Here is a 13,225-nt window from a genome sequence, read left to right as displayed (position 1 = left end):
GGGGGCGCCGCTGCGGCCGCCATGACGGCGGGGCGGGAGGAGAGGGCGGGGCCGCCGCCGCCGCGCGGCGGTGATTGGCCGGTGGTGCGTCAGGCGGCGGCGCGCGTGACGCTGGGCGGCTGGTGAGGGAAAATGGCGGCGGTGGCGGGCGGCGGTTGGGCCGCGGTGTGCGAGAAGTTCCGCACCGCCCGGACGCTCTCGGCCGTGGAGTCGCGCAAGGACCCGGAGACCGAGCCCTACCGCTCCAAGTACAGCGCCCGGGCGCTGCTCCAGGAGGTCAAGCAGCAGCTGAGCGCCGCGGAGGAGGGCGGTGAGGCGCGGCTGCTGGCCGTGCGGCGGGCCGTGCTGGAGTACGAGCTAGGCGTCAACCACATCGACACCGAGGAGCTGTCGGCCGGCGAGGAGCACCTGCAGCGCTGCACGCAGCTCCTCGAGCCCCACCGCCTCTCCCCAGACTGCGTCTCCCTCTACATACAGGCCCAGGTGGGCTGGGGCTGTGCAGGCCCACTGGGGTGGCTCTGGCGCAGGCTGTGAGGTGTGCGCTGCCCTGGCAGCGGGCGGCCAGAGGCTCTGAGGGGTTCTGGCAGGCACGGGTGTCTTTGGGTGGCGGGGGGGCCGTGCTTTGTCTGTGGGCCATGCTGCGGGGTCTCTGCAACGAGCTGGAAAGAGGGCAACGGGGATTCATGGCGCTTTGATCCCCTGACGTGTATGGCTTGTTTAATAATAGTAAATGTCGGGGCTGCTGGCCTTTATTTCATGCTCGAAGAAATAATTCACAGGTGAGGGCTGTGGAGGGATGCTGTTCTCTTTCAAGCTTGCTGCTGGTGCCTCTGGGCATGCAGAGCATCTAACAGCGTGCTCTCTTAGTAGAAACCGGGTGTTGACAAAGCAGTGTACTCTTCAGGATAGACTGAGACAGAACTTGTAACAACTGAGCAACAATAAATTAGCAGAAGACATCAGTATGTCCAGAACTTATTTGTGATTCCTTAACTGTTACTTGTTGTCAAAGTAAAACTGTGGGGTGCTTTTACTTATGCAGTGTCCTGAAAAGATAAATTGTTCTCCAAAGTTGTCACTTGTTTGCTTTTCAGCCTTGCCTGTTATCTCTTGTATTGTATTCTATTCCAGATGAGTGAATACAGTTTTGTAGGGCTAGAATTAATAATATCCACCTCTTTGTATTGAAGAAAATAACACCGTTAACAAAACTACTACTTGTCAAATGAAGATTCGCAGAAGGGATGGGTCTTTGTTCAGCCGCTCCATCGTGGCAGCTGATGTAGTTAGATATCTATCTCTAGACTTTAAATAGAGCAGTTATTTAGATGTCTCTGTCAAAAATGGCTGCTTTAATTAGAAAAGGCTCGGTAGTACTTCCTTGTCAAACATTGCAAAACAGTCAAGGAATTGTGCGTTCATGTGGAAGGGCACTAGTTAAACAGTGACTTGTCTTACATTGGTGAAATTATCTGAGTTGTCTGGATTTCGTGAGGTTACACCTGCTCATAGCCCTTCAGTGTGACACTTGGGTACACCACCACAAATCTATTACCCATTACAGGATCGGAGATTGCCTGAGAAGCCGGTCAAAATAAGGATAACATCTTCCCAATGTGTGTTCGTGGGGTTTTGTTGCTTTTGTGGTTGAGGGCCAAGGATTCCACTGTGCTTTTGAACTGGTGTGTTGGAAAGCCGTACTTTTCTCTATGGGACAAATGCTGTCCTTTACATGGGTTTTAGGGCCTTTAGGAAACAACAGGATAAAGTTTCTGTGTTACGCATGTGAAGTGATGTGGTCCAACAGAAGACTGCTATCATCAGGCACGCAGCTGAGAGCAATGATGGTAAATGAGCGTGCCCTCAGCTTTCTGTCCCCAGGGCTGTAAAAGACTTGAGTATTTAATAAATAAAAAAGTCTGATACAAAAGCAGTAATTGTCAACAGTGGCTGTACTTCTCCATCGACACGTTCTAGGTTGCGTAGAGTATGTTGTCATGGCACTGACTTCTGTTTTCTTGCTGGGCCTATTTCTGTAGCCCTACTTCTAATTTCTCAGCTTCTGCATAAGGATGTGTATGACCGGTTCTGTCTATTTAAATTTGGTCCATTTCACTGCTTGGCCGTGGGAAAAGTATTTCTGTTCATAAACATCATGCTATGTGGTGCTTTCTTTTAAAATAATAAAATAAATGGAATTGAAAGGGACACAGGGCTGGCACACAACTACACATTCTGACTCTTTTTAAGTTGGGTTGTTTTTTGGGTTTTTTTTTTTTAGCCCTGTTGGATTTTGTAACAACACTGCCTACGAATTAAATTAGCACATCGGACATGGATTGTTATTATGCCTTCATCTTTATTAATAGAATTAGAGGTGCTTTTTTTTTTTTAAAAGGTGGGTTCACGGATGAAGTAATAAGTTACTGTGTACACTGATGTAATTTAAATTTGAAGGCAGTAATCCATAGCTTTTGCACGTTAACAGTTCTTTTCATCTCTCTTCATTGTTAAAAATGTACAGGCATTCGTTCTTAGCATAGTCATGATGACAAATTTCTAATTCCTTGGCTGCTCTTATGATATTTGTATGTGATATTAATATATATAATATTAAAGCTGCATGAATCAGATGCAGAACATACTGTGTGGAAACAGCTTGTTATTTGAACACACCAGAGTAAACACAGAAAACTGCAGTTTGTTAGGTGACTTCTGTATGTATTTGCTGTTGTGTGAGGACCTTCCTTTCTGAGCAACTCATGAAAAAATGGGCACAATTTTTGCTTTTTCAAATCCATTGTATTAGAACATACATTTCATGTATTTTTTTTATATATATATGGATGAAGACTGATAAATTGTTTGGAGAAAATGTGTAATGTAAATGGAACATAATGAGAAGATAACTATTTTATTTTTCCTTTCACCTTTAGAACAATCTAGGTATCCTGTGGTCTGAAAGGGATGAAATTAAAACTGCACAAACTTACTTGGAATCTGCAGAAGCCTTGTATAATCAATACATGAAAGAGGTACTGTGTTTATTAATATTGTGGCAGGTCTTACTTTGATGTGCCACTTGTAGTTTTAGTAATCTTTGAAAAAGCATATCGTGGAATTTGAGTTTCTGAGCTTTATACTGGCTGCTATGATACTTTTGGCTAGTGATATGATTTGTACTGCTAGCATAGGAAGAGACCAACTAGAGGATTGCTTGCTAATTTCAAAATGGATTTATTCAGGAAAATAATTTTGCTCAAAAATAGTGGTGCTTTTTGAAAGCTCTTTGAATTGATAATCCAAAGTTGAAGCCAGGTAGAATTTGGCTTTTGATTAAGACTAGTCTTAATCTTACTTTGGAAATGCTGTAAAATGTCAATCCATTGCTTTCAGTGGGAAAAGGAAACAAACCCGTAATACTTGCATGGTTTGCTCTGACTGTACAATATTGGGTAGAGGCAAGTAGTTTAGTTCCATATCCAAGAGGACAATCTTATAAACAGCTAAACCTCTCATGCATATTAAACAACCTTTTGAGATGTGGATTCTGCTGTGTGTCAACAAAGACTCCCTTGTGCTATTTTTAAGCTTTTTGCAAAACTCCTACACTGACTTGCCTCAGGGGCCATTTGTGAGTGAGCTAAAAACATTTGTGGCCTTAAAGGAGCAGTATCTGTGTCTTAGGAGAGCTATAAAGGCTGGACAGAACTTAGTTTAATGAAATTGCAGTTCAGGTTTTACATGAACTTAGTTTATAGCACGGGTTATTCTTGTGGAAATTTAGGATGGGTTAGTCTTTATCAGTTACATCCTGCTGTATTACCACCTTTCTAGCCATGTGGTCTACAGTAATAGGAGAGGTAGTGGATCCGGGAAAAAAAAAGAAAAACCACCTGTGCTGAAAAGCTTGTCTGTTTATTTTCCGGCCTCTGAATAAGTTGATCTAGCTAGAAATCCCACATCTCTCTACAGACCCTCTCTCTAATTAAATCCTGATGTTTAACTTAGAAATTTATACCCAGCCAAGCATGATATTGTTGGCTTCCCCATTGCCTCTAAAAGATTTGGCGCTTGCTCCACTGATTATGGAATTGTACCAGTACTACCATATATTTCAGTGGATTAAACAATGCTCCCAAATGCGTTGTGTTTTTACTGTGAGCTTTTCTGAAAGGGTTAATTTTTGTTAGTTATCTGCATTCCTTTTTGGGTGATGACTAGTGAATATTCCTCCTGGGGCTTTGCTGCCTGGCTAGGGTATATATACACGACTGTCAATAAGCCCGCATCACATCACTTGTCACATTTTTTCCCCAATATTTTTTTATTTGCCACTTATATTTCAGGTCATTATATAGTCAAATGTATCTATGTCTAAAGACTTTTTTTTAAAAAGCAACCACACCAAAAGACTGTTTCTGTGGTAACTTTATCGGGCTTGTGTCATGTTTCTCTGAAAAGACTGAACTGTATTTGACATAATCTGCAAAGAATTAAAAAAAAAAAAAAAGCAGGGGATGAGGGAGCTTGTCTAGCTGCTTTATGGTTTATAAAGAGGACTTGAGTTCCTTGCAGTGGTGTTTGATCTTTAGGATTTGTACAACTGTGTCAACATTCATCATTCTGAAATTGAAAAAATGTGAATATACTTTTCTTAACGTTCCCCATTTTTAGGCTATCGGGAAGCCTTCCTGTCTGGGAATCTTTGGTAAACTGTTGGTGATTGAGGTGTTTTCCTGAACTGGTGGATTTAGTTGTTTACTAACTGGGTCTTGTTAGCTTACAAATTGGGTGGTTGGGTTTTTTTCCCCCGCTAAAGCAACAAGAACCCAACCAAGGCAATTGCCAGAAAAAATTTATTGTGGTAGAGTTAAAAGATTCTTCTTCTGCTCCTGAGTGCTTTGAGTTCACATCTATTTTTAAATTGTTTTCAAAAAATAATTAGTTATTGTAACAGCATCTTGCTATTAGGAAAGCTGTTTGATTGTTTAGTGCAGTACAGTGAAAATCTGAGGGTGCTAAACTCTATGGGCAGGAGCTTGGGCTAATAAAGTCCACCTAGAAGAGGAGAGTTGCAGAGCTCTTCCTCAGCATGGTTAAAGGCGTAAGGCTTGACATCAGCGGATAAATCTGTAGATATAGGAAGGAGACAAAGGTCTAGCTTACTGTGTCATTTCAGTTGCTTTCTTTGCAGGAGTATCAGCTGTAGTCTTGCCAGAATATACTGCAAATCTTGTTGGAAGGTTGGGAGCCTTTGTAAGATTGTAAGCCTTTGTATCTCTAAAGAAAACAAGATGGAGGGTTATAAATTCACAACTTAAAAACTAGTGAGGTATAAACAGAAAACCCTAAAGATCAAAAGGTCATATAAAAATGTATACCTCTTTGATAGGTTAAACACAGTTTTATTTGTCACTATCTGTTTCAGGCCCATTTTTTCCATCTTTGAAGATTAATAAAAAAATTCCATTTAAAGCAAACAAACAAATCCTTTCAGGATTTTTTAACGAGAAGAAATATGAACGAGAGAGTGTGTCGTCTTCCCTTTAAAGTTAATGCATTCTCTACTGTTTATCCTGTCCCTGCTTGAGTCCCTTTTATCTTATGATAAGTATTTCTCTGGACTGCTGCTTATTTATTGCTTTACTTTGTCTTGGGCTAAGATATGAATGGGTTTAGGAAAGGACTAGGAAAATTGCATGCTAAACGGGGCTTTGTTGCTAGCAGACACGTTGAACACCCTTTGGGATGCACTGTATAATGGTAAAAAGCCACCTTTAGAAAAGACATCTTCATTTGAAGTGTGTTAGAACTTATTCACAATTACAAAGGAAATTAGATAAGCACAGACGAATAAAACTTTGCCATAAGCAATGTTCATCCATTGGGTTTGCCAGTTATGTTGACCGTAACTTTATTGACAGTTGTTTTAAGGAAAGGCTGAACAGAGCAGTGCTGAAAGATGTATAGTTGTCACCGTTCTGCATTCATCTCGGAAACTAATGTCACAGAATGCACAAAAATAAGTTTAAAATCAGAGTTACTTCTGTGTGCACAGCAATATCTTACTTTCCATTCTTGATCAAGGAAAATAAACTATTTTGCATGTGTCACGAGATCTATCTCTGTATAAGGATTCTGACAGAACTCATGGTTTGAACACCAAAAAAGCACTTCTAAAATGAAGTAGTTCACATCATTAATAACTTGCATAAGGTCATGCCTTATATCAAGGTTTAGCAGCTTCATCCTCCAAAGACATTGCCTGTTGTCTCATTCATATATTTGAGTAAATAGTCTTACCAGCTTGTGAATAAAGGGAGTCATTTCACAGTGGCACAGTTTTTACCGCAGGTCTTCTGAGCGCTCTGCGCATAATGTTCTTTGCAGTACTTCCTGCAGGATGTTTTCTCGTTACTGATTAGTGCAGCTGGGCAAACAAATATTTCACGCTTGAAGGCATGCTTAGTATTAAATTGATGCTTTAAAAACCATTATGTTATAGTACAAACTAAATATACCCAATTATAGTCCTGTAGAATCCAGCAGACAGCATGCATGGCTTTAAAGTATCTAACCAGAAGTCTTCTACAAGCTGAAAACCTTGTAATTCCATGTGGAATTGTGGCTTTCTTCCTCTAAATCTCCAGAGTTTTATGGAATTGCTCCAGAGATGCAACATTCAGATAGGTGCAGATGCATCATGTGAAGTTTTGTTGAATTTGGGATTGAAAAATGGTAAATCATCTGCAGCCAGAAGAGGGAGTGCTGTGTTACAAAGTAAGAGAAATGTAGTTTACAGACTATATCATGTATTCTTGCAGGATGGCAATCCTCCCCTGGATCCCAGTGAACATTTCATGGCAGAAGAAGAAAAACTCACAGACCAAGAAAGATCCAAAAGGTGGGTGCGTTACAGCATACCTAGATTATTATTACTTTTTTAATTTATGAGGGTGTATTTAGAGGAGGAAAAAAGAAAGATGTATAAAGAGACTGTTGTTTTTTCCAGATTTGAAAAAGCCTATACGCATACTCTATATTATCTGGCACAAGTCTACCAACACCTGGAGATGATTGAGAAGGCTGCTCAGTATTGCCATACTACTCTTAAACGACAGCTTGAGTATTGTGGCTACTACCCGGTAGAATGGGCACTCAATGCTGCTACTTTGTCACAGTACTATCTCTCTAAGGTAATACACCAAATGTTTTTCTGCTGTAATTACATCATAAATGTAACTATCAAATAAGACAATTGTTTAAACAGCTGTTTGAGAAGGGTTACCATGTTGAATTAAAAATGTCCTCCTGTAAAAGCACAAGCTGTCTTCTGACATGAAACATCTGTTAGTTTATTTCTGAAAAGCATATATTGGCTTTGCTTTCCCGTGGTGTTGTGATGGCAGTGGGAAAAATGAGCAGGGGTGTAGACATTAGAGAAGCTCTATAGTTTCTCTATAGAAAAGTCTTAGCACTGATGTGACATGATGCTTGTAAGTAAAACTTAAATAATCACTTAATTTGTTTCTTGTCATCATACTGTTCTCTTACAATACAGAGTTTAAAACCAAAAACATCTTAGGACTGAGGTATTGCATGTTGTACGTTTCCTATAAATTATTGTCCTTCATACTTTAGCATGTGCTTAAGACTTGTTTGAGCCTATGTGAACATTGAAGCGAACGCGTAAGATGGTAGCTGTTCGCTTCCACACATCTGTGTTGACTCTAAATAATCCATTATGTTAGGAAATGCTTCAGTTTTATTTAGGAATTTCTATATTCCAGACTATTGGGATGCTCTCTTCTGATGCTTAAAAGACTTCTGCCATACCTAAGACAGCTAATGCTAATTTCAATAGTAACTTGTAATTTCCATGTCTTTTTGATGCATTGATAGCACTAATCATTAAACAATGCATTGCCAAATACAAGCAAAGGAATCTAAATCTGACTCATAACGTTGACTTGTATGTCCAGCTCATTCCGACTAACACCCCGTGATACAATCTTTACCACAAGACACCACTTCCTTTACCACAAGGAGAGGATAGCAGCGTAGATCAAAACAGTGAAAATGTTCACAATGTATGTACCTAATATTAAAAGCAAGGCTTGCTGTTGTGGCTGTGGTAGAAAGAAAACGATTGGTTAGAAAATACTGTATTCAGTAGCAGATATGGAAAAATTGTCTTTTCTTCCAATGTCCGGGGGAATATGCTCCAGAGCCTCTCAGTTCTATCGTTGCTCTTGTGTTCATGTATCTTTACTGTCTGAGGCGAGGTGTTTAGCCAAGCTGAGAGCAATGTTGGGGTTGCTTATACCAGTGATAAACGCTGCTGTTTCTGTTTCTCTCAGCAATGCTTTATGGAGTCCCGGCACTGTTTAGCAGCAGCCAGTGTCATCTTTAGCCAAGCTGGGCAGGTGCCGTCTGCTGAAGACAGTAAGTTCATACAAAAATTTTCAATAAAATACTGTAAATTAAGCATCATTGATACATACTGGTAGAAGTGAAGACTAGCAGTATCTACAAAACTTATGCCAGTGTTAACTTTCTAAGATCTTTTTAATTAACAATAAAGTGGATTGTTTCTGAAGAGCTGCTACTGCAGCTTAATATTCGTTATGAGTAAACTCTATGAGGAAAAACTCAAGTGTTTCTTGCTAGTGTTGCAGAAAGCATACTGGAATAGAAGTGAAATTTAAACCAATATCCATTTCAGTAGTGGCAATGTCTCTGTTAACCCATTTGTCCTTGTACATGTGCTTAAAATGCAGCTTACCTTTGCTTCTCCGTAATCAGAGGGCAATGATTCAATGAACCAAAACAGATGCTTCTTGGGGATGATTTTAAAAGAGGGAGGGAAACCGCAGCTCTTAAAAACCCCAAATCCAGAAGTTACTTGTATTGTCTTTTGTTGCTGGATGCTGCAGCCTCATGTTTTTGGAGTTGTAGCTCCCCTCCTTGTTGTTTTGGGTATTGATGCAAAGGAACAACTTCATGGTTCAGCATGAAGATGAATAAAAGAAACTTCTAGAGAACTGGCCACAATTTTAAGGACCTGTGGTTACATGATAGTGTCAGTACTCAACATAAATCCTCTGTTTTAGGCTTACTCTTTGCTTATTTGCAGCACAGCCTTTTACATTCTGTGTCTTGGGTGACTGAAAGCTTCAAATCAATAGAGCTTTAAAGTGTGGAGAGTGAGCAAGTACTCAGGGTAGCCCCTGTGTGAGTTCATAGCTCTGACTTTGAACAGTGAATATATTGGTTAACTTCTAATGGTTTGAGCTGTTTAGAACATAAGCTCTTTAATCCACTGATGTTTTTATTTCAAGTTAAAATGTAACCTGAATAGACACAACTGAGTTTTATTTAATTCAAGTTCAGTGACAGTACATTAATTTAATTGCTTGTAGTATTTCTCTTAGCTCAAAAAATATAGAACTCTATGCAGTTGCCTTTCTTACTATTTAAGTACTTTGAGGATGATGTCCAAAAGCTTTTTAGTTTCAGGGAAACAGGGCTGTCATGAGTCAGGTTATGCTAATCTGTTAGGCTATTTGAAAACAGTATATTACAAAATATTCAGTAGGTCTGAATCAGTGTTTGTGGGCTTCCATAGCTACCTGACTGCACAGTTGTCAGAGTTCATTAATATGATACTTAAGCCAAAAAATGAGGTTATGTTTTCGGTAGGTGTGTAGAAACAGTCAGTTGTGGTCACAAATTCAGGTGCAAGACTGGAAGTGGTAGATAAGAGTCCTATTTTTAATTGTACTTTATAGATTCCTTGTGTGATTTGTTTGGTCAAGTCGACTAACAACTTCTATCTTGACTTCCTCCTGCACCAAACAGGAGTAGTGATATTTGTGTTTGTTTCAGTGGAGTAAACGTTTATCCTATTTTCCCTTCCTTTTCACAGTACAGAGAGCTGGGCTGTGGACTTGAAGATCTTTATGCAGAAGGTTCTAACTTACAGAAAGACTAATACACAGGCAGCATTGGCCACTCAAGCACATTCATTTTATCACGTTAATCGGGATATAAATAAACACAGAGATATTTATTAAAGGTGCCTTTTGTTAGATTAGCAACTTCGTTGGCTCTAATGAAAGATAATGAACAGAGTGGATCTGAGTCTGAAGTTGGCTTTTTAGTTGGTGAACAGGAATGCTAGCATCCCCTCATTGTTCAGCTAACTCACTGCCTTCTGCCTAGACACTGGGAAGTGAGTCCTCTCTGAAAATCATTTGGTTTTTGAAAACGTTATCTTGAGACATCAGCAGTCCTGCTGCTTGTAACAGTGGGGAGGCTGTGGGGAGAAAAATACAGAAGTTGTAGAGCTAATAAATCTTATGCTGGTACCAGGTAGATTAACCAAAGGGGGTTTCTCCTACTTTTGTTCCCCTTTTTGGTACCAAGTCTGGGGCCCATTGCAATACAAATGCCCTAATCATCCTCAGAAGCAATTACTGGGCAGGCAGCTGAATCTCAGAACACAAATAGTCCTGATTTCTTTCTCTTGTTACAAAGACGCATGAAAATCTTTTCCAGTAAAACACCTCCAAGATCAAAGGTCTTTTTTAGACATACATTATGGTCTACTTTTTTGGAAGAATGTATACATGACAAATCCATGTTAATCTATATGCTTTTCTATCAGAATGACAGTTTACAGAATTATTATGTGAACTAACATGGAGAACATGTTTCTGTCTAAAAATGAGGAAAAAATAATTAAATACAAGTAACGTATTCTTTGCATGTAACATTTGAGGTTCTTGCTGGAGTGCTTTTCTTAAGGTTTTTATGTGTTTCTGTCCATTCAGTAGATGAAACGGAGCAAGACCAACAGGACCTTCGGCAGAGAAAAGCTGAAATTGCAAGATGCTGGATTAAGTATTGCCTGAATCTCCTGCAAAGTGCTCGGAAATTACTTGAGGTAACAGAAAATCTGTTCTGTAGCTGTCATTGTTTGAAAACAAACAACGTCTGTTTTGATATGTGTAACAGGAATTGATTCATAGTTGGTAGCAAATGATAAACAATTGTCCAATGAATAATACAATAGATGCTTGCAGTGTAGCAGGCATTTCATAGTATGCTTTGACTTTAGTGCGGCCCTTGGAAATAAACATGGATAGGAGATCAGCTCTGTAGGGTCATCAGTTTGTACAGCTTGTACAGCAACTTCACAAATTTCCATCCTCTCTGCCACATTTTCTTGCGGCTTGATTTGGCAGATTACTCCTTATTTAACTGCTAGTAAGAACATCTTAATATGCAACAGTTCTGTGTGCCGGTGTTCTCATTCATTCAAGCCTTTGATTCATTCAAGCGTTCACTTCATTCATTTAATCATTCATTCGAGTGTTTAAAACTCAGCATTTGCTGAAGTGCTTTGCAGAAGCAAGGTCTTTGGGCTTTACATCTATTGCTTTGGCTGTATTGTCACACAGGGTAGGGAGACTACATTGTCTTAGTCTTACGTTTTTACAGAATCGAGACTGTAATTTACATGATTTTTTTGTGAATATAAGGTCTAATATGCCAACGTGTCTTCTGTCTTGTTGCTAACTAGTTTGTATTTCAAAGGTAACTCATAAATAAAATGATTGAGTGTAAGTCACTCTTCTGAAGCCACATGCATTTTTAATTAGTATGCTTTGTCATTTCAGGATAACATAGGAGAGCTGGATCCAGACAGGCAATTGGAACTTAAAGCCCAAAGGAAAAAAGAAGAGGATGAAAAAGAGAACGGCAGGAAAAAAGCTGTCCTTTTTGGGACAAGCGATATATGTGACTCTGTCTTAGCCGTGGAAGAGAAAGTGAGCAGTGTGTATCCTTTAGATTTTCAGGAAGCCAGAGAAATCTTCCTCGTTGGTCAGAACTATGTTCAGGAAGCAAAAGAGTTCTTTCAGTTTGATGGTTATGTTACTGACCATATCGAAATTGTTCAGGATCACAGTGCTTTGTTTAAGGTACTCGCTTTCTTTGAAGAAGACTATGAGAGACGTTGCAAAATGCACAAGCGTAGAATAGACATGCTGGAGCCTATATATGCAGACTTGAATCCACAGTACTATCTGTTGATTAGTAGGCAGCTTCAGTTTGAACTAGCCGACACCTATTATGAGATGATGGATTTAAAGGTAGCTATTGGTAACAGGTTAGAGGAGCTAGACTCCCACACAATTAAAAAAATTAATTCTCTGGCTCAGTTAGCGATCAAATATTATGAACTCTTCTTAGATTCTTTGAGGAACCCAGATAAGGTGTTTCCCGAAGAGCTCAAGGAAGATGTTCTTCGCCCTGCAATGGTGGCTAAATTTCATATTGCACGACTATATGGTAAGCTTATTACTTCGGATAGCAAAAAGCAGCTGGAAAATATGCAGACGTCATTGGAATATTACACATTTCTGGTAGACTATTGTGAGAAGTACCCAGATGCTGTCCGTGCTGTTGAAACTGAACTAGAACTCAGTAAGGAGATGGTGGGTCTTCTTCCAACAAGAATGGAGAGGCTAAGAGCAAAGCTGTGTCCGTTCATATAAATACTTGCCTTGAAGGACATGTGCACTATTAAAATGGTACCTGTCAAAACCAGAGCTGTCAGACAGCTTCCCTACTGATTGATAGAACTAAGGTGTCTACAGTTCGGCAGTCCGCTTAGGGCCTGCAGTAATAAAAGTTTGTGAGGAACTCGGAGCTCTCCAGTTCAGTAGCTCACCCACACTAATGGTATAAACTTTAAATGTAAAGTGAATGTCCAGCTAATGCTTTGTATTGTTTGTCCTCTATGTAAATATAAACCTTTTCTCCCTTATGGTTTTCTCCTTTGGCCTGTGGTTCAGTTTCTAACTGTAATGCTGTATGAAAATTGTTTCTTTTAAGAGAATCTGTTTCTCTAGGAAAACTTTTCTAAGAAACCTGAGGCGCGTTCTTCCAACTAGAATATATCTCTTCTAACCTTTGTCCCCAGAAAACTTTATCCATATGAAGGGAACTTTATGTTATTTTCAATATTTATTTTGTATGTTGCTCAGTGTTTTCTTTTTTCCCCTGTTAATCAAAACCTAGTTGGTAGAGGCTCAATAAATGGACTAGCTTGGCTAAATGTTTTTTCAGAGTCCTTAGAATTCTGTTTCCTTGTGTTTTACTGAGATACGATATACATTACAACTTTGGCCAAAATAAATAGTTGCAAAAGTGT

General features: G+C 39.6%; 1 protein-coding gene across 1 annotated transcript; it reads left to right on the top strand.

Moving 5' to 3' along the window:
* Positions 1-132: 132 nt before the first annotated feature.
* On the top strand, positions 133-13,225 carry KIFBP (kinesin family binding protein). Its single transcript, XM_059821248.1, has 7 exons — positions 133-483; positions 2,937-3,035; positions 6,828-6,907; positions 7,016-7,199; positions 8,364-8,448; positions 10,839-10,951; positions 11,688-13,225. The coding sequence occupies exons 1-7, from the start codon at positions 133-135 to the stop codon at positions 12,564-12,566; spliced, it is 1,791 nt and encodes a 596-aa protein (XP_059677231.1). The 3' UTR covers positions 12,567-13,225.

Source organism: Gavia stellata, chromosome 9, assembly GCF_030936135.1.
Source record: "Gavia stellata isolate bGavSte3 chromosome 9, bGavSte3.hap2, whole genome shotgun sequence".
NCBI classification, from domain to species: Eukaryota; Metazoa; Chordata; class Aves; order Gaviiformes; family Gaviidae; genus Gavia; species Gavia stellata.
The sequence above is the reverse complement of the archived record's forward strand: the minus strand, read 5'-3'. Positions and strand labels throughout refer to the sequence as shown.